The sequence below is a fragment of the Anabrus simplex genome, chromosome 5 (genome assembly GCF_040414725.1).
Source record: "Anabrus simplex isolate iqAnaSimp1 chromosome 5, ASM4041472v1, whole genome shotgun sequence".
In the NCBI taxonomy this organism is placed as follows: Eukaryota; Metazoa; Arthropoda; class Insecta; order Orthoptera; family Tettigoniidae; genus Anabrus; species Anabrus simplex.
Window position 1 is genome coordinate 448,565,214 of NC_090269.1, and position 26,136 is coordinate 448,591,349.

General features: G+C 38.4%; 1 protein-coding gene across 1 annotated transcript in view; it reads left to right on the forward strand.

Moving 5' to 3' along the window:
* The first annotated feature begins 1,351 nt into the window (after positions 1–1,351).
* The window catches only part of LOC137501037 (uncharacterized), a 58,678-nt gene continuing 33,893 nt past the window's right edge, over positions 1,352–26,136 (forward strand). The window contains exons 1-3 of the mRNA XM_068227897.1: positions 1,352–1,385; positions 1,957–2,086; positions 5,555–5,650. Coding sequence (XP_068083998.1) covers positions 2,021–2,086; positions 5,555–5,650 — 162 coding nt within the window. The 5' untranslated portion in view covers positions 1,352–1,385; positions 1,957–2,020. The remainder of the gene's footprint in view (positions 1,386–1,956; positions 2,087–5,554; positions 5,651–26,136) is intronic.

Here is a 26,136-nt window from a genome sequence, read left to right on the forward strand (position 1 = left end):
TATACGTCAGCCTCATGTAGGTAGATATATTGACATATAGAAGAATCAAATTTGGATGGCAAGCATTTGGACGATATTTAACCGTCTTCAAATCCAACATGTCAGTAAACCTAAAGAAGCAAGGTCATGACCAATGCCTACTCCCTGTCGTGACCTATACCTGTGAGACATGGACAATGAACAAGCTCACTAAACGGAAACTAAGAACTGCTCAGAGAAGAATGGAGATGTCTATGCTTGGGTTTACCACAAGAGATAGAAAGAAGGCCTATGACATAGGAGCAGTCACTGATTGATTGATTGAACCTTGAAGTGGCGTTGGGCAGGACATGTGGCCCAAAGAAGGTATGACAGATGGACCAAGGTTGTTCTCAAATGGAGCCCAAGAGATAAACTGAGACCATGAGGAAGGCTACTGGATCGCTGGAAAAAGGACATCCATAAAATTTCCAGAGTTAATATGTCAAAACATCGCTCAAGATCGCTGGAAATGGAGACAACTCCTAAATATTTACCTAAGTTTTCAGACTTCAAGAGGCCTCATCAGTTATTGATAGAACTGGCTGATTGCGATTATGAGATGCTCTCCTGCAGGAACAAATTCCAGCACCTTGGCATCTCCGAAATCTATAAAAGTATAGTTAGTGGGATGTGAAGCAATTAACATTATTATTATTTTCTCATCTTTTACAAGTATACTCCACAAATACTTGAATCTTGCCACAACTTCCAATGGTCTTCCATTTACATAAATATCTTCTCTTCCTTCTCAATTGTTACTCAACACCGCTGCTGCCATACACTACTCCACAGTTATTTTATTCCATATTTCTCTATCTCCTGATTCCATAAAGTAACTTGTTATAGTACTTCCATTTCATCTTCTCCCTATATTACAATATCATCTGCACAGAGTAAGGCCTGTGTCTCTTTGATTTCTATTTCTTGTTGTATACACTTGTGGATTTTCATCCATGACTGTAATTAAGAGTAAAGGGGATAATGCACATCGTCGTTGAAGTCCTGTTTCTACATTGAACTAGATTTTCTACCACTTGCGCTCATTTTTTGTATATGGGTTCGATAATTTTTTCTGATATGCCTGCCTTATTTTATTTATTAATGCATCCAAGACCAGTTGCCGTGGTACACTGTCATATGCCTTCTCAATATCTATAAGTATCATCACTAAATCCTGCCTGAACTCCAGTCTCTCTAACGTTGTGTTCCTTATGTTTAGCAGATTGAAAAACTTAAGAATTATGTTTACATTGAATGTGCCGAATGACACTATATGGAAGTGAAATATGGATAATAACTGGTGCTGAGGAAGACAGAGTTGAAGCCTTTGAAATGTGGTGTTATCAGAAGTTGTTGAATATCAGGTGAATAGAACATGTCTCAAATTAGGAGATAGTTCATTAGGTTGATGAGCGGAGAACGGTTTGTGTGAATTTGATTCTACAAAGGAAAAGTTTGATCGAACAAATCTCAAGGCACTGGGAACTGTTCAGTTAGTTTTGAAGGGGAGCACAGGGGATAAGAATGGTAGGAAGACACCGGGGTGATCAGAGTGGGAAGCAAATGGCATAGTCACTGTTTTTTGAGCCATTTTGTGTAGTCTGATCACCCTCAATTTACCTTGAATTTTAAAATTGAAAACTCATCTTGCTGCGGTTTCATTTCTATGTAAAACTGTATGTCATATAGCTATTATTGCAATATTAGCTGTCGTGTAAAACTGGGGGTCCTTGGCTATGATCATAGTATCAGTCATAGAGAACTTGTGGCTCTATAGCTATGATCACAATATCCACAGTCATTTAAAATTTGAGTTTTTTGCTATGATCATGATATTGACAATCATGTAAAATTAGAAACTTGTTGCTTAGTCTGTTGACAAATAACCTAGATAATAATGACAGCAAAATAATATATTTCTGGCCTGTTTTTCAGTGTGAGGTCATTGGAAGTAATCAACAAACCCAGTACCTTCTAACTACTTCACTTGCAGTGTGAAATGGACCTGGAAATAAAGATCAAAGGTGAACCAGCTTGGCTTGAAGGAATAGGAAGTGCTTCATTTGTAAGTCTCATTCCAGATAACTTTATTCAGATCAAATTTAACCCTTATTAGCTGAATAAGATTTTTCAGGGGCAAAATTTTCTATGTGCTTACTCAACATTGACACCAGCCGTCACCGTTTGCAGCATTGGCATGTAGGCATGGTATATCTCTGTTATGTATCTTTATCTGGAAATACGTGACAGCGCGCTACATGAGGCTGCCAACTCTTAGGAACTACAAACAACAGTATTGATGTAGATATTTGGGTCTGGCTAGTGACAAAATCATTGTTCATGGGGCAAGCAAAAGAGCCCAGATTAGGGCCACAAAGTGGCCAAATGGTCTCTAGCATTTACTACGGAAACAGCAGTATATTCTATGTTTCCAAGTGGTAAAAAACTTAATTAATATGTTGTGCTTGGAGTGAAGGAGCCTTTTTTAGATCCAGCTAGTTACAAAATCATGGTAGGCATTATCTCAAGATCGAGGCTTCAGTGCCTTTCATGTGGTAAGTTCTTATTGATTGTCTATTGTTTATTCATTACCTTTGTTGGCTATTGATATGAATTTCAGAACGTTGTGTGGTTATGTTTGTATTCTGCATGGTTTGCTAATGGTATCTTTGTGGGATTGACATAATTTCTTTTCATGTCAGCCAGTTGCGATGCTACTAGCTGCAGAAATGATGGACAGTGGTGAGTATTACATTTAATTAGGTTATGGGCGGTAGGTCCCTGGCTATCATAGTGAATATATTCTTTCTCCATCATTTAAACTTCTTTGCAATATTACTAATGTCGGATGAGCACATAGTAAAATATTACCACAGTATAGCATGTCTAAAGCAAACACAATATTGAAGGTGGAGATGTCGTCAAAGATTTTGGAGGAGATATTAGATATCTTCATCATCTTTCCTTGCTCTGTCTGTTGCTACTCTGAATACAATCCATTGTGACCTTCCCATTGTATGACCTTCAGTTCTATGCCCTTTCATGTGATAGCTCAGAGGGTAAAGTGATGAAATGCTAATATCATGTTGGCAAGTGAGTAGGGTTCAGTCTAGAGACATTTGAAGAAGCTGAATTAACCCAGCATATGTCTGTAGTTATACTGAATTCCTGCACATCATTCTGCCACCTCTTGTACAAATATCAAAATTATGTTAGAGAAATGTGTGCCAATATGAGAAACAACTTTTTGCTTCATAAGTGTGCGGAGTTATTCTGAATGATACATTTAATTTCAGAAGACCTATAGCTTCTAAATACTTTCATATAATAAGAAATGAAAGCTCTCCAGATGTTCATTGCATCTTCTTTCATCTCATGGCACAAATCTATTTAGGGTAATACATTTTGTAGCCTGTCTCTGTTGATGGTCATCAGAGAAGCAGTGATGAAATCCTTAGGTCATTCATTGTTACTGGAAATTGTGAGTAGTTGCTGACTTCTGAACATTGATGTTGGTCCATTTTTCCTGTCAGTCTTTCCTGTTCTCTGCCCAACGTCCTGATCAATCGATCATTCAATCAGGGACTACTGATCTACACTTAGGGCAATCACCCATGCTTCAGATTTCCTTTCCTTAAACAATTTCAGATAATTGGGAAATGACTGAACATTTCACTTATTAAATTACAACAATCCCTAAATCATCTTTCTGTAAACAAATATTTGTTGCAGTTTGTCCTTGTATTCCAAAATCACCTTCATATTGTGATGTCTCTTACATTTAAAAGCGCTACTCAAATTTATTCGTCTACGAATGTCATGCCACGCCATCTCTCCACAGACGGCTTTGAACATACTAATAAATAAAACAAGACAGGACAGGAGCTCATCAAACTGTGTGAAAAATGTGCATTTAAAACATCAAATAACTTACCGGAATTTAGATTTGCTCCTTCGTGAACTGAATCTATATCTGGGGTGAACTGCTACTTTTTCCCACAGTACCTGTCTTGTCTTGAATCTTTGATAATTTTTTTTAAAACTCTGTTTTGTGAGTTCTGTTAAGTGGAAAACTGAGCTAGTTGGCCATGCATTTTGGGTCGCATTCCTATGAGCTTGCACTAAGGAGATAGTGGGTTTGATCCCACTGTCAGAAGCCCTGAAGGTGTTTTCCCATGGTCTGCACTTAGAACGAGAGATAAAATAGTGCAAAATGTGCATTGTAAGTTCTTCCAAAACAAGTACCTTGCTCAGATGTTCAATTCCTTTGGGAAGCCAGAATTGCAATAAGCTCATTTTATTCCTCTGAGATAGGTCAGTGTCTATGTTGAATGGATATCCATGTCTAAAGCCTCTTGAGTGATGTCTGAAAAAATTGTCTGTAATCTGCCCTTTTAGATAGCTCTTGGTCTTTGATGACTTATGCAAATTAAAGTTCTCCTTTCTGTGCTCTTTGTAATTATTCTCCTCTCCTCTTTGTGCATTGCTTTCTTCTTCCTTTCCTTTGTTTGGCTCCTGTTCATTCTGTTCTAAATTGAATGTGTTAGGTCGTTATCTTGTAGTCTTTTATACTTTAATTCATTTTTATCACTAAATTAATTTATATCAGAATGTAAGCTTTTGATCACAGTCCCTTTATTGTAGACCAGGTTTTATGAGTCCAAGTGGGAAGTTAAAGGTTTCCTACTAGATCCTCTGAAAGAGCGAATGTACTTGCCAACACTTCTAGCTCAGCACTGATGGTGTTTTCATCCCTACAGTTCTTCTCGGAACACTACGTAACATCCTTGTAGTCGTAAAACATTTCATTTGTAGCTGTCTTCAGTGTGGCCCACATCATGCATTTCCCTAGAATGAGACTGATAAGCCTGCTTCTTTTATGTTTTTAAAAAAATTTATACTTGGAAGCATTGAAAGATGTTGATTGACATGGAACTACCTCGAGGCATTATGTAGCACTTTTGAGCTCAGCAATACCAGGGTAGGGAATGAGCTTCAGGTATTTCAAGGTATTTTATTCTGTCTGTAAACGAACTATATGCTGAGAATATAGTAGCCTATTTATATTTCTCACCAAATGTCAAAGATATAGAACAATCGTAACACTTGTAAGTGGTTCAAACAACCTCTAACATTATTTTGATTATCATTGGACATACAAAAACAGTTCATACGATTTGGTGCTTATGCCTGTGGCTGCTTACTTCCAAAATTCTGTGTGAGATAGCTCCAATTCAATCTTTATCAGGATGCAATATATCTTCTGGTATGCCTAGAAAACTTTTCTTGGTTTATATTTGGATAAAATTCTCTTCTATTCCTTCACATTGGTATGAGCAAGGATAGTAACACTATTCTGAATACAGCCCTTGGTTTTAAGAATCGTCTGTTGGTAGAAAACTTTCATAAACATTAGTGAAATTTTGAAAGTAACTCTGAAACTGGCAGTTAATGAATTAACATGTTCATTTGTTGGTGACTGTATTTGTAGAACTGTGTTATGTGCATACCTAATATATTTTCCTTTTCACAGGAAAATATTGAACATGTATCAGAAATGATAACTCTGAAAAAAGAAGTCAGTTCAGAGTTAGCAGAGCCAGGGCCAATACAGCAAAACTCATTTGAGGTAATGTACATAATTTGATAAGCAATTGACAGTTAATGAAAATGGTTAGAAAGTGGCTCAACAGATATCAATTGTTGACCCTTCATTTCAATGTGTATGATTGGGTAGTACTATGGAAAATATACTTTCTTGTGCAATTGACTGATCTTGTGTTAGGTATCATGCAGCAGATGGGATGGCTACAAAGACCTCCCATGCACATCTCACAATAATGAAAATAGTAGTGCCAGGCGAAGAAAGGGATGATGTGAAACCAGACCGTAAATAACCCAAGAGAAATAAAATATTAAGAATAAATGGCAATACAAATTTCAAAACAAATGAACAAAAAATCAACACACTTTAAAACAATTATCCGATTATTATATTTGCAGGCAAATAGTAGAATGGTAATTCACTTATAACATCATATATACCCCTAGGTGGACAGCACCATGAATAGACCACTCAGATTCCAAGAAAAAAAGCTTTGAATATTACACAACGGAGAAGTTTAAATGAAGAGTATCAAATTCTTCCAAATAAGTTTTATACTGCCACATAAGGACAGTCATGTGCCAATTACTATGACAGCGTGTCCTGACATTCATCGATTAGTTGGTCCTAATAACAAATTTCACATAATTAAGTTGGAGATACCTTTAGCGGACACGTTGCATTCAATACTAGTTAATTATTTCTGTCACAAAATATTCACATCTTGAAGTAGGGTAATGCCACTATATATCGAACACCCTTTAAATATCAAACACTTGACACATCTTGTTGCAAAATAAGGATATTAGTATGTTTATGTAACATCTGACATTACTAAATTCACCCCGCCAAACTTAGCTTTATGTCAATTAATAGCTCCAAGTCGTTACCATGTTGGTGTGTATGGGGAAGTCTCAGAACTTTGGTGTTGGCAGGATTTTAAAGAGATCATTGTATTGTTACTAAGGTGCAGTGTCCCTGTGATTATCTGTTCTTGCTGGTAAAATAGTGTCTTCAGAAGGTATCCTTTAAATAATGGGTTGTATTAACATACATAAATGTTTATTAATTTCTTCTGTTGTGAGTTTTCATCCATCTTCATGTTTATTTCTGAAATAAAATACTGTTCGAATATTAGTGTTCCATTTTATAATTTTGAAATGTCGTTTGATAACTGAGGTTTGTTCAATACCAAAACTACCCTTAATATCAAATGCCACTGAAAATGATTAGTCTGTTTATGATTTTAATTTGTAGTACTGTCTTCTTTAGTTCTGAAGTCTGCCTTTTAGTGCTCATGACTGCTGATCCATCTATCTGTAACTTGAGAGGGCCTGAATTTGAACCTTCATTGGGTGGAGTTAGATTTCTTTTATGATGCCTTGTGTCTGTTTGATGCTGCACGTCGTTCTAATCATTTAACAATCCTGTCCCTTTCCAAGGCTTCTTGTCATCAGCAAATGAAGTGGTGGTGACAAGGGCAGATGTGCAGGAGCAGTCCCTCCCCCACTTTCTGAAAAAAAAAAAACCACCAATTTTTATTACATTTTACCCATTTAAAACTAGAATGCAGAAATGATCGTTTTTACAGTTTTTGCTTGTTTTCCTTAACTAGTATTCAGAGCTTTGACAATGGTCTAAGTTAAGAAGCCCAACAGTGTGATGTCCCAAATGCCATTGTTTAAACCTGTTGAAAAGAAAAATGAAACTGTGTGAGCAAATGATGTGGGTAGTTTTGTCAGTTGGAGGAATTAGGACAAGAATTGTGTCCGTGTATTCACCATGTGAGTGTGCAGATGAGGAAGAAGTTGACGAGTTTTATGAAGCATTGAGTGACATCGTGGTCAGGATCAACAGCAAAGATAGAATAGTGCTAAAGGGCGATTTCAATGTGAGAGTTGGGAATAGAACTGAAGGATACGAAAAGGTGATTGGTAAATGTGGGGAAGATATAGAAGCTAATGGGCTAGGTCAAGCGTTTGCTGGACTTCTGTGCTAGTATGGGTTTAGCTGTTATGAATACATTCTTCAAGCATAACGCTATTCACCGCTACACATGGGAGGCTAGGGGTACCAGATCCATAATAGACTATATCTTAACAGACTTCGAATTCAGGAAATCTGTTAGGAATGTACGAGTTTTCCGAGGATTTTTCGATGATACAGACCACTATCTGATCTGTAGTGAACTAAGTACCTGTAGGCCTAAGGTAGAGAAAGTGAAATCTGTCTGCAAACGAATAAGGGTAGAAAATCTCCAGGATGAGGAAATTGGACGGAAGTACATGGATATGATTAGTGAGAAGTTTCGAACAGTAGACAGTAAGCAGGTTCAGGATATAGAAAGTGAATGGGTGGCATACAGGGATGCTGTAGTAGAAACAGCAAGGGAATGCCTAGGAACAACTGTGTGTAAAGATGGGAAAAGGCGAACATCTTGGTGGAATGATGAAGTGAGAGCAGCTTGTAAACGTAAAAAGAAGGCTTATCAGAAATGGCTCCAAACAAGGGCCGAGGCAGACAGGGAGTTGTATGTAGAAGAAAGAAACAGAGCGAAACAAATAGTTGTTGAATCCAAAAAGAAGTCATCGGAAGATTTTGGTAACAACCTGGAAAGGCTAGGTCAAGCAGCAGGGAAACCTTTCTGGACAGTAATAAAGAATCTTAGGAAGGGAGGGAAAAAGGAAATGAACAGTGTTTTGAGTAATTCAGGTGAACTCAGAATAGATCCCAGGGAATCACTGGAGAGGTGGAGGGAATATTTTGAACATTTTCTCAATGTAAAAGGAAATCATCCTGGTGGTATTGTGAACAGCCAAGCTCATGGGGAGGAGGAAAATGATGTTGGTGAAATTATGCTTGAGGAAGTGGAAAGGATGGTAAATAAACTCCATTGTCATAAGGCAGCAGGAATATATCAAATTAGAACTGGAATGGTGAAGTATAGTGGGAAGGCAGGGATGAAATGGCTTCATAGAGTAGTGAAATTAGCGTGGAGTGTTAGTAAGGTACCTTCAAAATGGGGCAAAAGCTGTAATTGCCCCTATCTGTAAGCAAGGGAACAGGAAGGATTGCAACAACTATCGAGGTATCTCACTGATTAGTATACCAGGCAAAGTATTCACTGGCATCTTGGAAGGGAGGGTGCGATCAGTCGTTGAAAGGAAGTTGGATGAAAACCAGTGTGGTTTCAGACCACAGAGAGGCTGTCAGGGTCAGATTTTCAGTATGCGCCAGGTAATTGAAAAATGCTACGAGAGGAGTAGGCAGTTGTGTTTATGTTTTGTAGATCTAGAGAAAGCATATGACAGGGTACCGAGGGAAAAGATGTTCGCCATACTGGGGGACTATGGAATTAAAGGCAGTTTATTAAAAGCCATCAAAGGCATTTATGTTGACAATTGGGCTTCAGTGAGAATTGATGGTAGAATGAGTTCTTGGTTCAGGGTACTTACAGGGGTTAGACAAGGCTGTAATCTTTTAACTTTGCTGTTTGTAGTTTACATGGATCATCTGCTGAAAGGTATAAAATGGCAGGGAGGGATTCAATTAGGTGGAAATGTAGTAAGCAGTCTGGCCTATGCTGACGACTTGGTCTTAATGGCAGATTGTGCCGAAAGCCTACAGTCTAATATCTTGGAACTTGAAAATAGGTGCATTGAGTATGGTATGAAAATTAGCCTCTCGAAGACTAAATTAATGTCAGTAGGTAAGAAATTCAGCAGAATTGAATGTCAGATTGGTGATACAAAGCTGGAACAGGTCGATAATTTCAAGTATTTAGGTTGCGTGTCCTCCCAGGATGGTAATATAGTAAGTGAGATTGAATCAAGGTGTAGTAAAGCTAATGCAGTGAGCTCGCAGCTGCGATCAACAGTATTCTGTAAGAAGGAAGTCAGCTCCCAGACGAAACTATCTTTACATCGGTCTGTTTTCAGACCAACTTTGCCTTACGGGAGCGAAAGCTGGGTGGACTCAGGATATCTTATTTCATAAGTTAGAAGTAACAGACATGAAAGTAGCAAGAATGATTGCTGGTACAAACAGGTGGGAACAGTGGCAGGAAGGTACTCGGAATGAGGAAATAAAGGCTAATTTAGGAATGAACTCGATGGATGAAGCTGTACGCATAAACCGGCTTTGGTGGTGGGGTCATGTGAGGCGAATGGAGGAGGATAGGTTACCTAGGAGAATAATGGACTCTGCTATGGAGGGTAAGAGAAGTAGAGGTAGACCAAGACGACAATGGTTAGACTCAGTTTCTAACGATTTAATGATAAGAGGTATAGAACTAAATGAGGCCACAACACTAGTTGCAAATCGAGGATTGTGGCGACGTTTAGTAAATTCACAGAGGCTTGCAGACTGAACGCTGAAAGGCATAACGGTCTATAATGATAATGTACGTATGTATGTATGTATGTATGTATGTATGTATGTGTCAGTATTCGTTAACTGCCTTGACTGAAGCTGTTCAACAGGTTAAGTCTGGTATGATGTCCCAAATGCAATTATCTACAACTTACCAGGTCCCTTTAACAATGTTAATCGTCGCCATAAGACCTATCTGTGTCGGTGCGACGTAAAGCCCCTAGCAAAAAAATAAAATAAAAAATTAACAATGTTAAACACCGAGCTCGATAGCTGCAGTCGCTTATGTGCGGCCAGTATCCAGTATTCGGGAGATAGCAGGTTCGAACCCCACTGTCGGCAGCTCTGAAAATGGTTTTCCTTGGTTTCCCATTTTCACACCAGGCAAATGCTGGGGCTGTACCTTAATTAAGGCCATGGCCGCTTCCTTCGCACTCCTAGCCCTTTCCTGTCCCTTCGTCGCCGTAAGACCTATCTGTGTCGGTGCGACGTAAAACAACTAGCAAAAAAAAATGTTAAACCACAAACTATCTGGATGTCAGAAGATTCAGACTGCCCTTGGCTGGTAGCCGTTCCTGAGTCCATGAGAAGAAGAGTGCTGTAGAGAATTAGTAATCAACATGTCTAAGAGAGGATTTCTGTTGAAGAAAAATAATTAACTTGACACTGTTCAGCAAGTTTTTCAGTCAACAGAAGGTGTCAGGGAAGTACCTGGGAGTCCAAGGGGAACAGCTTCAATTTACAGAAACCTCTGTAGAGGAAGAAGGGATAATAGTGTTCAGAAATTTCTGTGCCAATGGGCGTTTTGCCCCAACAGTGATCATCTGCAGCAACATATAACTTAAGCAAGTTATCAAAGATGGCCTACCGGAGCCGTGGGTCTACAAGAAAATTGAAAGTGCCCAGATGAAGGCCCCAAAATTTCTAAACTACCTTCAACACCTTAGGTCATGGCTAGAGGTAGATAAAATTACATTTCCTGTTTTTATATTCCTTGATGGACAGAGGAGTTATTTATCTCTTCAAGTCATTGAATATTATCATGACCATGCAATATTATTGTACTCTCTTTTCCCTAATGCACCCATCTTCTGCAACCAGCAGATGAACTTCCCATGCATCAGAAACCAAGGTAACTTTTGCACCCATGTTAAGGAAAGTTTGAGATGATGATGTTAGGCCAGATATTGTGAAAAACACCTTTTGTAAATGTGGTCTCTATGCACTAGATTCCAACACCGTGGATTACACAAAATGTGTGTAGATATTTTAAAAACCCCAGTCAGAAGGCAACAGCAAGGGAGTGACGAAGGGAGCCCATCATCCCCTTCCACTTCCAATAAGAAGTTAAAGATGACCTACAGGAATTCTTGCTAGCTACTATTCCCAATAAGGTCAGTGACGTGATGGATAAAAAGAGAACGATGGTGAACCAGATTTGTACGCTTATAGGAAAAGTATTACAACACAGTACAATGCAACACTTGAAACAATATTGGGTAATGAAAGTGAAATGACAGACAGTTCAGCAGAACAAGGTGATTATGATCCGGGCCGAGATGATTTCATGTGGAATGATGAACGTTTAGAGGTGTATGTATCTTCTCCCGAGAAGGATCTTCCTGGTGCCATCATTTTGAAGAGCGGAGTAAAAGTTCACAAGCTAAAATTATTGAATGACTACAAAATTGCTTTGGAACTTGCTTGCTCACCCACCCCAAGTAGTAGCGTGGATTCTTTCAAAGATTTTCTAAAAGTTCCTGAAATACTTCATCAGTTTAGATTTAGGAAATTATATGTGATATCTTCAAAGGAGTACGAGGAGAAACAGTTGAAGAGAAAGAAAAAAACAAGAAGCACTAAAGACATGTCCACTCTCTGTGGAAGGATAGAGATAAGAAAGTGATTTTCATGTTTTTCAGGATATGTTGATATGTATTAATATTGCCTCCTCTCCTTTTATGATTTATATTTAAGAATTATTCTATATTGTTGATGTTATTACAACCATATAGTGTCTAAAGGTAAAAATGACTTTTAATAATATTTGTGTTCGGTATTTGAAACCTTGCCTGTTGATATATAAAAATCATGTTCACTAAATAAGATCTCACTGATCGATATATAATGCAGATCACTCGTTGTATGGGGGAATACAACTGTTGCATTCATGGGTGCCTTGAGACTTTTAGACTCAAAAATTGTACATTTTAAAAGTTTGAACAAGCTAGTTGCAACCAATGGATGTTCCGTTAAGGTTTATTAATTCCTTCAGATGTCTGTTCTCTGTTCTTTGGTGGTAAAAAGTACTGATCACTAATTCATATAGTGTCACAACCCTATTACAAAGTTTCAAGGCAAATGGCACTTCCAAGTGAATTACATGAATAATATCGCATACTGATCTGACATTTTGTTTAGCAAAATTAAGGAAGCTTCTTTATTATGGTGAACTTAAAGACCTGCAGAGGAATAAGAGGTTTATGCAGAACTTGACTTACCAAATGAGATGACAATGATGTCTAAGGAAAATCGTTAACATATGACATTAATACGACTCTTGATTCACATGCAAATTTACGGAAGTTAGTTTTTATGCAAGCTTCTTACAAAAAACAATCATCTTACTAATATCTCAACAAATCTCATGTGACGTACTTCTTTAAATTTCTGATGTTATAAGTACCGTCAATATTCCATTTCTGATCTTCTAAAGAATATGAACACTTCCCGATACGGTTCACAATCGTGAAATACCCCTGATACAAAATAAGGAATTTAGACATATTTTCCACCTCTGCTGATAAGGGAAATGGAACCCTCATTAGCACCTTGTCACCCAAACTGAATTCGTCCAATTTTGCCCTTTTCTGCTGGCGAATGCATTTATTGCCGGCTGGGCAACAGGCTTGCTCAGAAGAAGAATCTAATAGTCACATCATAAGATTAAATTACTAATTTGTTGAAAATGACCAGAACTACCATGCACCACTAAGTTTTTTGCTAAAGAAATAGTCATGAAGCACTGGTTAATCATACTATTGTGGTTTAAAGATACGCTCGGATCCAATATAGGCGATCATAGGTGGAGCTAATTCAACAGGCGTCTTGTCAGTTAGAGATTCACAACTCAACTCCCAGGGTTCAAAATGGTGGCGATGGACAGCGGCACACAAGCAGTTGAAGAATGGCGTGCGGATTCAACCAGGTCCAATGCTTACATCCAGTGATGTGCTATAAAATATCAACGAGAAAGTGACAGGTCAGAGTTGTATTAAAATTTAAATCTGATCACTAATTAAGAGTTTCAGCTAACAATAAGGTGGCAAATTTAAACAGAATGAAAACAAAGTTTAAGGACCATAACAATAAAGTGCTTTAATTATAACACCATAAGTTCATACTCAGAAACTTTAATATCCTCTTTAGGTGGGCTCTGCAAATCTGTGACATTGAAGAGAGAGCTTTTAACCACTACTGCATTGCATTTTACACACTGTAGCATTGTCATCACTCGAGCTTCATTGTTAAATGATCTGAGATATACACTTTTACCACGGGCTTTGGTAGTGTATCAGTTGGATCTACAAGTCCTAATGAATTGAATGTGGATACATTTCTTGATAGAACAATGTTTTAGTCAAAGTGGTTGTGTGATGTTCGTGTTCTTTTCTCACGTTACATATGACATTAAATTGATTCTGAAATGGTGCCCAGATTATTCCTCATGTCATTGTCATCATATATCAGTTAATTTGGTTGCATCCGTGTGTGATGTGCTGGGTCGGTAGAGTTCCAACTCCGTAAGTTGAAGCCTGTACAATTGAGAAGGTTTAGTAGTTCTTCACACGTTTTGATTGCTTCCTGTAGGAAATACAGTGGTCTATGCAGAAGTCTTGAATTTATGATCTGCAGAAAGGAAGCCCATTCCTTCTTCTTCATCTTATGGCGAGAAATACTATCCTGTAGGTTACAGTTGGGAGGCCATAGTGCTTGATGTTCATATGGTGATGCATTTTCCTATTTCTGCTGTAAATTCTATGGTGTGTTCGGCCCAGAATCATATTATTATAGAGAAGAGATTTTCTTGAATAGATGGCCCTACAAGGTGGATGTCGTTAACACTTACGCCATTGTCAGTTTTGACCAAAGCATTGAAAACAAGTGGTTTTTTTTTTATTTTTTTTTTTTTACTTGACAGCCTTATGACAGGGTGATGTGGAATTTAATAATCGTTTTCTTTCTCCGAGGGTTTCACATTAATTTCTTTCATATGGCCAAGTGACTTGAATTCTCACATGCATTTAATGTGTTCATGGTAAAACTTCTAATTGCGTTTGAGTCTTTTCCAAGGGCACGACATGCTGAACTGCCACTTGTTTAAATCTACCAAGTTTTAATGGGTCTTTCTTAATATGGAGTTCTACAGTATAATTGCCTGATGTGTTGCTGGGAGTTTGCTTCACACTCCATTTCCTTTGTGACCACATCTTCTGTGTTTCCAAAATATTTAAATAATGTTTTGTAGGTTATGTAGGAATAGAGAATGATGAGATGTAGTTTTGTCATTTTCCTTTCTTGTTTGTAGTTAACTGTCAGTTCATCCCAATTTTGTGTTTTGGAGAATTAGGTAGTTTTCATGATTTTTCTGCTCCATTATTAAATGGTGCATGGAAACTTAAGTTCCTGGTGATATGTCAGTTTGTGGAGTGTGGAAAAAGGGATCAGCAAGTGTTAAGTCTCTAAGAATGTTCCAGTAGAACAGGTGATGAACAGTTTTTTAGAAAGAACAATGCAGTCAGTGTTGAAATTGCAGTTCCTCAAATCAGAATAAACTTCTGCTTTGATGATTGTGTTCACTTATGAAGTGAGATATCTGAATGCCTGTTTTAACCCGGTGGGTGGGCAATGCGGCGATATCCGCGGCTACAAGTCGCTTGCTCGGTGGGGAACGCGGATATATCCGCCGATTCAAATTATATATTTTTTCTCAGTTGCCTGCCTGCAGAGATTTTCTTTTCAGCAGCATATTCCAGATGAGTCTGCCCTCTGATGTGAATTTTTTCAACAGTGTTCTCCGAATACAAATGTGTCATCCATGAGTTGCAACATAAAGAATGCAACTGACGTCCGGGCAAGAACGGCCTAAGGCCTAATAGCTCCGGGCTGAAGCTTTAGCTTATCGCCTAATCGTCCCATGGATGTAATAATATTGCTGTTGAAGGGATTTATAGAGATTATGACACTGAAAAGACCTCTCTGATGACGTTTTAGAACTGTGACCTGACTTATTATCCCTTTCCTCCATGACTGGAGTGTGTATTTATCGCGAGTTACACAACATTTTATCGTACGCATCCATAATATTTTATGATTTCCGTCCAAACTGCTGAGACCAGGGTTCTATTCGATCCTTTTTCTTACATTTTTTCTGCTAAAATATCTATAACGAATTACCGGACTCCACTGTTAGAGGAAGATGATTTACGGGTCATGATAAACGAAATGTTGGAATTTAATGGGGAAAATTGTGATATGAGTGAAGTAAGTTCTGCCGAAGGGGAATTCGTAAGCAACAGGAAATTACCTGGAATAAGTACTGCAGGCTCGAATATACAGGGTTTGGGCGTAGCAGATGTGAATTTTCAGCAGTCGCAAAAGAGACAACACATGTTCGATTCCCGTTCAAGTAGCGATCATGACAGTGACAGTTGTGATGATAATACTGATTACAATCCAACCATTGCAAGTTCTTCATCAACTTATACGGAAAATGGACAAAGAAATTCCCGCTTTGATCCAAATTTCCATCATGATATAAAAAGAGTGTTTTTAGGAAAACAAAACTGAGCGAAATATTTTAATTACTTTTTATGACAAGATATGCCAGAACATAGCTGAACAGACAAAATATGCCGAGCAGGAAATTGCACATAAATCCCATTTTAGTAAGACGAAAGGAAGGAATCGAGATCAAGACCATGTCTGAACAAATGAGGACGAAATAAAAGCTTCTTATGGCCATACTGTTGCCGCAGGGGATTGTACAGAAACCTAAATTAGGACACTATTTCTCACAATTGCTTACTCACTACACCTATTTTCTATGAGCTGATGACACAAAAGCATTTTTTTTGGCCAGATTGAGTTTCCTCGCCGGCCTCCTGACCCCAACTTGGCAGGTTCGATTAAGACTCGAACTGGTGGTATTTGAAGTTGCTCAAATACGTCTATCACGTGTAAGTAGATTTACTGGCATGCAAAAGAACTCCTGCAGGACTAAATTCTGGCACCTCGGTGTCTCCGGACACTGTAAAACTAGTTAGTGTGACGTGAAGCCAATAACATTATTGTTATTACTATTATTATTATTATTATTATTATTATTATTATGCGTGAATGGTCCCTTTCGGAACACACGAAGCTTTATTTATGATTTCATTTGCGGAGGATCCAGGATGCTTTCATCTGTTGACTAAAGATCCTTTTCCTTTCTTCCGTTCACTTGGTACCTGCTCTTTTTGGTACTTCATTCTCTGGAGTAACTTCCCAATTGTCAATTTTCTTTCTGTATATATTTTGATTCAAAATTTCTTCACAGAGAATTTGTGCGTTCTTCATGTCTGCTTTTGTTTGTTGTATCCAAGGAAAATCCTTCAGTTTGTCAACTCTTTCAAGAACTTGGTGGGTTAGTCTAGTTTCTGGAAGACTCTTAACATGTCCATAAAATTTTAGCCTTTTTTTTCCTGAGGTCTGCCGCAATATTAGATAATTTTTCTGTGGATTTCCGGGTTTGGAGGCGGTACCCTTCTCCCGTGTGTCTTGGTCCTAAAATTTTCCTCATGATTTTTCGCTCTTCTTTTAGGATATTTTCCAGTTCGCCCTTCCTATGAAGCGTTAGAGTTTCCCCTACATATAAAGCCTCCAGTTTGATTACAGTATTGTAATGTTTAATATTAACGTGGAGAGACATACATTTTTTGTTGTAGATTTCTCTTGTTCTCCCATAAGCTCTTCTGAGTTTTTGGACACGGTTGTTTTGGGCTATTTTCTCTTGTCCGGTTGGTTCGAGGATTTCGCCCAGGTTTTTGAAGTGAAGTACTCTGTTGATTTGTCCGTATTTTGTATTGAGACTACGGATGTCTAGTTTTGCACAGAAAAATTCAGTTTTCTGGAAGGAGATATGAAGTCCGACCTTTCTGGCACATTCTTGGAGAATTTCAACTTGCTTTATTGCTGTGACTTCATCGCTGGACAAAAGGGCCAGGTCATCCGCAAAGGCTAAGCATGGAATTTCAAGCTTGTATTTTTGTGTCCCGATGTTTACTGGGTTCCAGCTATTTTGTGCTTTCAGTTCGTTTTCCCATTCCCTCATCACCTTATCTAGTACGAGGTTGAAGAAGAGGGGTGATAGTCCATCTCCTTGCCGGACACCAGTTTTTATCAGGAATTCGTCTGAGATTTCTCCCATGAATTTCACTCTTGACTTCGTGTCAGTGAGGGTCTGTTTGGTCAAGTTTAGCGTTTTGGAGTCTAGTCCCTGTTCTTTCAGGATGCTGAACAGACATTGACGATCAACTGAATCATAAGCCTTCTTGAAATCTACAAAGGTACAGATGATTGGAAGGTTTCTGAGGGCCCTGAATTTTAGAGCGGTTTTGAGGTTGAAGATCTGTTCATTGCATGATCTGTGAGGGCGGAACCCAGCTTGATATTCACCAATGTTATGCTCTAGTTGTTCGTGTATTCTTTTCAACAGGCATGCAGAGAAAATTTTGTAGCCGACTTCAAGGAGGGAGATTCCCCTATAGTTGTTCACATCAGTTTTGTCTCCTTTTTTGTGAAGTGGGTGAATTAAGGCACATTTCCAGTCTTCTGGGAGTTTTTCATTTTTCCAGATTTTCTGTATGATTTCTGTAAGTTCCTTGAGTGAATTTGGACCAAGATTCTTAAAGAATTCTGCAACAATCCCACCTCTCCCTGAGGTTCTGTTGTTCTTTAGTCGTTTAATGTGGCTCTGAATTTCTTCCTGGTTTGGTGGAGGTGATTCTGGGTGAGTGAAACTGGATGCTTCTTCAAGAAATCTTTCAGTGGGTTCGGGGCAGTTAAGAAGTTCTGAGAAGTACCGTGCAAGTTTCTTTATTAGTAAGCGCCAATTTTCTGTCTTGTTTCCTAAAACATAAGTTCTGTGGAATGTATCCTCGGATTTTTTCTGTGAATGTTCTGTAGAAATCCCTTGTGTTGTGGTTTCTAAAGTTTTCTTCAATTGACTCCAGTTGTTCTTTCAGGTGCTTTCTTTTCTCTTGCCTGATGGTTTTGGATACTTGTTTTCTGGTCTCTTATTCTCGTTGAGTTTTCTGGGATTTTCTACTGTTGTATTTCTGAAACTCAGATTTTCTTATCTCTAGGGCTTGGTTGCATGTTGAGTTCCACCAGGGGTGTTTTGCATTCCTTTTTAAGGGTACCATTTCTCATGCCTTCTGTATGATTTTTGTGTGGAATTCTCCCATGTTTTTGCTGGTTGATTTTCCCATGCTTCTTTTAGATCCCTAACAGGAATCTGTTTTATGTCAAATTTCTGTTGTTGGAATTTCTTGGGGTGGTATTTTCTTGGAGTAAATTTTACTTTAACTCTTGTGAGATAGTGATCAGAGTCGATGTTTGCTCCTCTTCTCACTTGTACATCATGTACCTCTTTCTGTAGCTGATACGAGATAGCTACAAGATCAATCTGAAATTCTCCAATGGATTCAGTGGGGGACCGCCAGGTTTTTTTGTTTCTTGGGATGCTTCCTGAGGGATGTGGACATGATTTTAAGGTTGCACTGTTGACATAGTTCAATGAGCCTTGAGCCGTTTTTGTTTGTAAATTTGTGCGCCGGGTAGAGTCCGACAGTTTTCCTATATTCCTTTTCTCGGCCGATTTGTGCATTGAAATCGCCTAAGAGGATTTTGACGTCATCCTTTGGAATTTTTGACATCACTTTTTCAAGTCTGTTCCAAAATTTGTCCACGTTTTGGGGATTCTCCTTGTTGTCTATATTTGTAGGGGTGTGTGCATTTATTAATGTATATTTTTTATTGGCACAATGAATCCTCATGGTCATTAGGCGATTGCTGATGGAATTAACTTCTTGGATCGAGTTCGGTATACTTTTATGTACTACGAAGCTCATGCCAAATAAAGGGGTCCTATTTGGAATCTTTTGGTCTGTTTTGCTTTTGAATATACGGTAATTTCCATAATCCAAGGTAGCATCATCAGTAAATCGAGTTTCCTGCAGGGCAAGGATAAGAATTTTTTGCCGATCAAGTTCTGTGACTAAATTTAGTAATTTTCCTGGTTGTATCAAAGTGTTGATACTGAATGTACCAATGTACGTGGGTGTTTTGTGGGATAGTTTACAAGAGAGCTCCGACTCTCTCCCATGTTTTCGTGGTTGTTATTATTATTATTAGATTTTCCTCCACAGCTTTATACATATCTTTGACAATGAGGTGAATAATGCACAACTTCCTCCAAAAAATATACGAGATAAATCCAGTATTTGACCACATGTTAGCAAAATGTTCGGAAGCTTATACCGCTGATGGCAAAATGTCAATTGATTAGAACCTCTTGCTATGGAAAGGGTGGCTAGGGTGGAAAGTTTACATAACAAGAAAACGATCGCGTTTCAGAATGGAATTATATAAATTATGCGAAGGTGAGACAGATTATACGACATGACCGGCTTCCGTGTGTATCATAATGAACAGCTGTAAGAGACATAACACTGTAAGTAGTACCTGTATTGTAGTGTAATGTAGTCCGTGTATGTCACTTATGAATTGTAGGGAGGCTATATAAACTTGATCCCTCGAAAGCGCTAACCAACATAACAGAAAATTTCTTGAGTATTATAATTTATTCCATTGTACATCTTTTAAGTACATGTAAAGTTTGTAAATCTACAATTTACATATACAGAAACATTTATTTCCAGGCAGAGATTGATAGTAAACTGCCTAAAATATTCAGGTGAAAGTTACTGTATAAACAAAAACCGGAGCTTTGCTGTTAGGAAGAAGTAATCTTGATATCACAGCGTGAAAGCACTTAGTACGTTTTTGCACGAAGTATTGAAAAATTAAAGTAATAGAATTTTTCAAGAATTAAATACATTATATTCAAGTAAATATTTCTCCTTTGGCCCTTCAATAGTTCATTTTAGTCTAAGATTGTTTTCAATCAAGTAATTAAATATTTTCTTCAATCAGGGAAATCGCTTCCCACCTGAGAGTGAGCTAGTGTGTACCGAGCTCCCCGCTCAAGGGGTTAAGATGTTTCCAGCCTTCTTGATTCACAGCCTTGGAACAGCACATTCTGTAATGCAATTGCTCCATGAACCATTGTCACGAATTGTTCAGTCGCTCTGGAATTCACCATGTTGTTGTTGTTTGAGTCATCAGTCCATAGACTGGTTTTATGCAGCTCTCCATGCCACCCTATCCTGTGCTAACCTTTTCATTTCTATGTACCTATTGCATCCTACATCTGCTCTAATCTGCTTGTCATATTCATACCTTGGTCTACCCCTACCGTTCTTACCACCTACACTTCCTTCAAAAACCAACTGAACAAGTCCGAGGTGTCTTAAGATGTGTCCTATCATTCTATCTCTTCTTGTCAAATTTAGCCAAATCGATCTCCTCTCACCAATTCGATTCAGTATCTCTTCATTCGTGATTTGATCTATCCATCTCACCTTCAGCATTCTTCTGTAACACCATATTTCAAAAGCTTCTGTTCCCTTTCTTTCTGAGCTAGTTATCGTCCATGTTTCACTTCCATACAATGCCACGCTCCACACGAAAGTCTTCAAAAACATCTTTCTAATTCCGATATCAATGTTTGAAGTGAGCAAATTTCTTTTCTTAAGAAAGCTATTCCTTGCTTGTGCTAGTCTGCATTTTATGTCCTCCTTACTTCTGCCATCGTTAGTTATTTTACTACCCAAGTAGCAATATTCATCTACTTCCTTTAAGACTTCGTTTCCTAATCTAATATTTCTTACATCACCTGCCTTCGTTCGACTGCATTCCATTACTTTTGTTTTGGACTTATTTATTTTCATTTTGTACTCCGTACCCAAGACTTCATCCATACCATTCAGCAACTTCTCGAGATCTTGTGCAGTCTCAGATAAAATAACAATATCATCAGCAAATTTCAAGGTTTTGATTTCCTCACCTTGGACTGTGATTCCCTTTCCAAATTTCTCTTTGATTTCCTTTACTGCCTGTTCTATGTAAATATTGAAAAGGAGAGGGGACAAAACTGCAGCTTTGCCTCACTCCTTTCTGGATTGCTGCTTCTTTTTCAAAGCCCTCGATTCTTATCACTGCAGACTGATTTTTATACAGATTGTAGATAATTCTTCGTTCTCGGTATCTGATCCCTATCATCTTCAGAATCATAAATAGCTTGGTCCAATCGACATTATCGAATGCCTTTTCTAGATCTACGAATGCCATGTACGTGGGCTTGTCCTTCTTGATTCGATCCTCTAAGATCAGACGTAAAGTCAGGATTGCTTCACGTGTTCCTACTGTACATTTCTTCTGAAGCCAAATTGATCTTCTCCCAACTCAGCTTCAACTTGTTTTTCCATTCTTCTGTAAATAATACGTGTTAAAATTTTGCAGGCATGAGATACTAAACTAATGGTGCGGTAGTTTTCACACCTGTCAACACCGGCTTTCTTGGGAATAGGTATAACAACATTCTGCCGAAAATCGGATGGGACTTCTCCTGTCTCATACATCTTACACACTAAATGGAATAACCTTGTCATGCTGGTTTCGCCTAATGCAGTCAGTAATTCAGAGGGAATGTCATCAATTCCAGGTGCCTTGTTCCTATTTAGATCGCTCACAGCTCTGTCAAACTCTGACCTCAAAATTGGATCTACCATTTCATCAGCATCGACAGCCTCTTCTTGTTCCAGAACCAAATTATCTATATCTTTATCTTGATACAACTGTTGGATATGTTCCTGCCATCTTTCTGCTTTGTCTTCTTTCCCTAGAAGTGGCTTTCCATCTGAGCTCTTAATATTCATACAGCTAGATTTCCTTTCTCAAAAGGTTTCCTTGATTTTCCTGAATGCAGCATCTACCTTTCCTAGAACTATACAACCTTCGACATCCTTGCACTTTTCCTTCAGCCATTCTTCCTTAGCTACATTGCACTTTCTATCCACTTCATTCTTTAATCGCCTGTATTCTTTTCAGCCCTCTTCATTTCTAGCATTCTTGTATTTTCGTCGTTCATCAATCAGGTCTAGTATCTCCTGAGTTATCCACTGATTCTTAGTTGATCTTTTCTTCCTTCCTAACATTTCTTCAGCAGCACCACTGACTTCATTTTTCATGACTATCCACTCTTCCTCTATTGTGTTTCCTTCAGCCTTTTCATTTAGTCCTTGTGCAACGTGTTCCTTGAAACAATCCCTCACACTCCTTTCTTTCAACTTGTCTAGATCCCATCTTTTTGCATTCTTTCCTTTCTTCAATTTCTTCAACTTCAGATGGCATTTCATGACCAACAAGTTGTGGTCAGAGTCCACGTCTGCTCCTGGGAAGGTTTTGCAATCCAACACCTGGTTTCTGAATCTCTGCCTAATCATAATGAAGTCTGTTTGATACCTCCCAGTATCTCCAGGTCTCATCCACGTATACAGTCGTCGTTTGTGGTGTTTGAACCAAGTATTGGCAAGGACTAAATTATGATCAGTGCAGAATTCAACCAGCCGACTTCCTCTTTCATTCCTTTGTCCCAATCCAAATTCGCCTACTGTACTACCTTCTCTTCCTTGGCCTACCACTGCATTCCAGTCTCCCTTCACAATTAGATTCTTTTCACCTTTTACATATTGTATTAAATCTTCTATCTCCTCATATATTCTTTCAATTTCTTCATCATCCGCTGAACTAGTAGGCATATAGACCTGCACTATTGTGGTGGGCATTGGTTTGGTGTCTATCTTGACAACAATAATTCTTTCACTGTGCTGGTGGTACTAGCTTACCCGCTGCCCTATTTTCTTATTCATTATTAAACCAACTCCTACATTTCCCCTGTTTGATTTCGTGTTGATAATTCGGTAGTCACCTGACCAAAAATCCTGTTCTTCCTGCCAACGTACTTCACTTATACCAACTACATCTAACTTTAGCGTATCCATCTCCCTTTTCAGATTCTCTAACCTACCACAACGATTCAAACTTCTAACATTCCACGCTCCGACTCGCAGAATGTCAGTATCCATCTTCCTGATGATCGCCCCCTCTCGTGTAATCCCCACCCGGAGATCCGAATGGGGGACTAGTTTACCTCCAGAATATTTTACCCGGGAGGAAGCCATCATCAGTACATCATTCATACAGAGAGAGCTGCATGTCCTCGGGAGGTAGTTACGGCTGTAGTTTCCCATTGCTTTCAGCTGTGTAGCAGTATCAACACAGCGAAGCCATGTTGAGTCTTATTGCAAGGCCGTATCAGTCAGTCGTCTAGACTGCCGCCCTTGCAACTACCGAAAGGCTGCTACCCACTTTCGATGAACCATTCGTTAGTCTGGTCTCTCAACAGATACCCATCCGATATGGTTGCACCTGCGGCTCGGCTATGTGCATTGGGACACGCAAGCCTCCCCACCGCGGCAAGGTCACATGGTTCGTAGAGGAGGGGAATTCACCATAGCTATCTTTTATTTTCCTGCTGGCTGTGCTAATTAGGACTTGATTCACTTTTACAGCAAATACCATGCAATTTTCATTATAATTTTCTGAGTATTAGCCTCACAATATTCTATTGGATTAATCTGGAGGACAGTTTAACTTCAAGCATATGTATGCTTAATTTTCTGAAGATCTGTGTTGATATTTTAATATTATTAACAAATACATTGCAAATGGGAAATAACCTGGTGGCAATGGTCACTTACAGTAGTGTAATAATAAAGTTAACATAATTACCCAACAACAACAAACAAACAAACAAACAAACAAACAAACAAACAACAGGAGTACAACAACAATTCCAGGGAAAGAAAATATTACAAGAAATACTACTAGTCTTACATTCTAAATCCAGCATCATTACATACAAATTCACACACAACTTAAGTATTTCCTATACTTAACACTACGGCTTAAAATATTATAGGTTGAGTTTATTACTAGCTTAAAATTACAAGTGATAACAAAGTTAAAATATTGGTAATTAGCAGACAACAACAAGAAGCAGTTAGTTCCCTGGAAAGAGAACACCACAATCTATACAAAGCAGTATCCGCAATTTACTAATGGTCTTCTTAAATGAATAGATACCGGAAGACTGCTGCAGGTAATTTATTCCAATCCCTCATGGTCCTGTTTATGAAGGAAAACTTGCCCATGTCCGTATGTTGGTTTCTGGCCCTAATTTTATGCTTATGATCATTTCTCCATAAGTATGAGGGAGGTTCCAAAGTATTTGTAATACTACTCCCGGAGACCCTTCCCGTATAGTTCTTATAAAGGCCACACAGGTGAGATATAGTTCTTCTAGATTCGAGACTTTCCCAATTAATGGTATTCCTCCTACTCCCGGTTATGAAACGCATCGCTCTTCTTGAACGCTTTTTGGGGAATTTATTAAACCCATCCTGTACGGATCCCAGCACACAAATCCATGTTTGAGAATTGGTCTTACCAAGCATTTATAAGCTTTACTTTTGGCACCAGTGTTATCTCTCTTGAGATTTCGCATAATAAAATGTAACTTTCTTCAGGATTTCTTAACTACATTTTCCACTTCTTCTGACCAGTTTAAGTCTTTTCTAATAGAAACACTAATGTACCTACAACTAACAACCTCAACAACGCTTTCCCCTCCAATTTCATAATCCCTCTTTCCTGTCATTTACTTTTTATTGCAACACACTTCCTTGCTTTTTCCGCTGTGGATTTTCATTCGATTTTCACGTGCCCATTTTGCAATCTATCTAAATTCTGCTGAAGCAGTAGTTCGTCCTCCTCTGTCCTTATCTCCCGGTATATGACACAATCATCTGCAAAGAGGCGCTCTTCTGATTTTATCGAATTGAGAATATCGTTAATAAAAATTATGGAAAGAAATGGCCCTATAATGCTACTCTGTGCCACACGAGATGTAACACTTATTGAAGAAGATAGCATTTCTCCCACATGCACCCTCTGAGTTCTTCCATTGAGTTCTCGTATCCATTTCACGACTCTGATGTCAATGCCCTTACGCCCTAACTTATTAAGGAGGATATCAGGTGGCACAAGATCCAATGCCTTAGCAAAATCAATTACTATTGCATCAATCCTTGACCCACTGTCGAGCTTATCCAATATGTCTTGACATAAAGAACATAGCTGACTTTCGCAGGAGAAGCCTTCCCTAAAATCACAATGCCCCTTAAATATCATTCCAGAAGAGTCCCATTTTAACCTCAAATAACCTACTATTAATTGCTCCATTTGTTTGCATACAATTGACATTAATCTTACCGGTCTGTGGTTATTCAAGTCAAAATCACTATTGCGATAAACCTTTTTTCTTGGATTGTTCACTGTTTTTCTCTGTCCCTCAGGGGAATAATTTGATTGTTGTTTCGTGTGGTACTGAACGTTCACATTGTCAGCAAATGTTTGTGAATGTTGAGTGTTGTACACCTTCTGAATTTCTTTTAGGATCAACTTTCATTAGGTAGATCAGCTCAAGAATCATGTCTTTGGCGGCTTTTCTAGGTAGGGTGCTTTTGTGGGCAGTGCTGCAAGTATATAACCATAAACTTGGAAGCATGATCTATCGTAATTACAATGCCTATATGCTCGGTAAAGCTCTTAAAGAGATACAGGATAAACGACGTACGGAGAAGCCTAGTTCCTAGAGCCCATCTTGACTTCAAGAGAAGGAGGTATACTGTGCATTGGGGTTCTATTTTATTGTATATTTTTACAAAGTATCATAATTTTTTCCCCAAGTTACGTGTAAATCTGGGTAACAGTGAACACTCAATTTTTAAAATAAAAATCCATTTTTAACGTATTGTTTGAAATTATATTTTAAGCTATTCATTAATAAC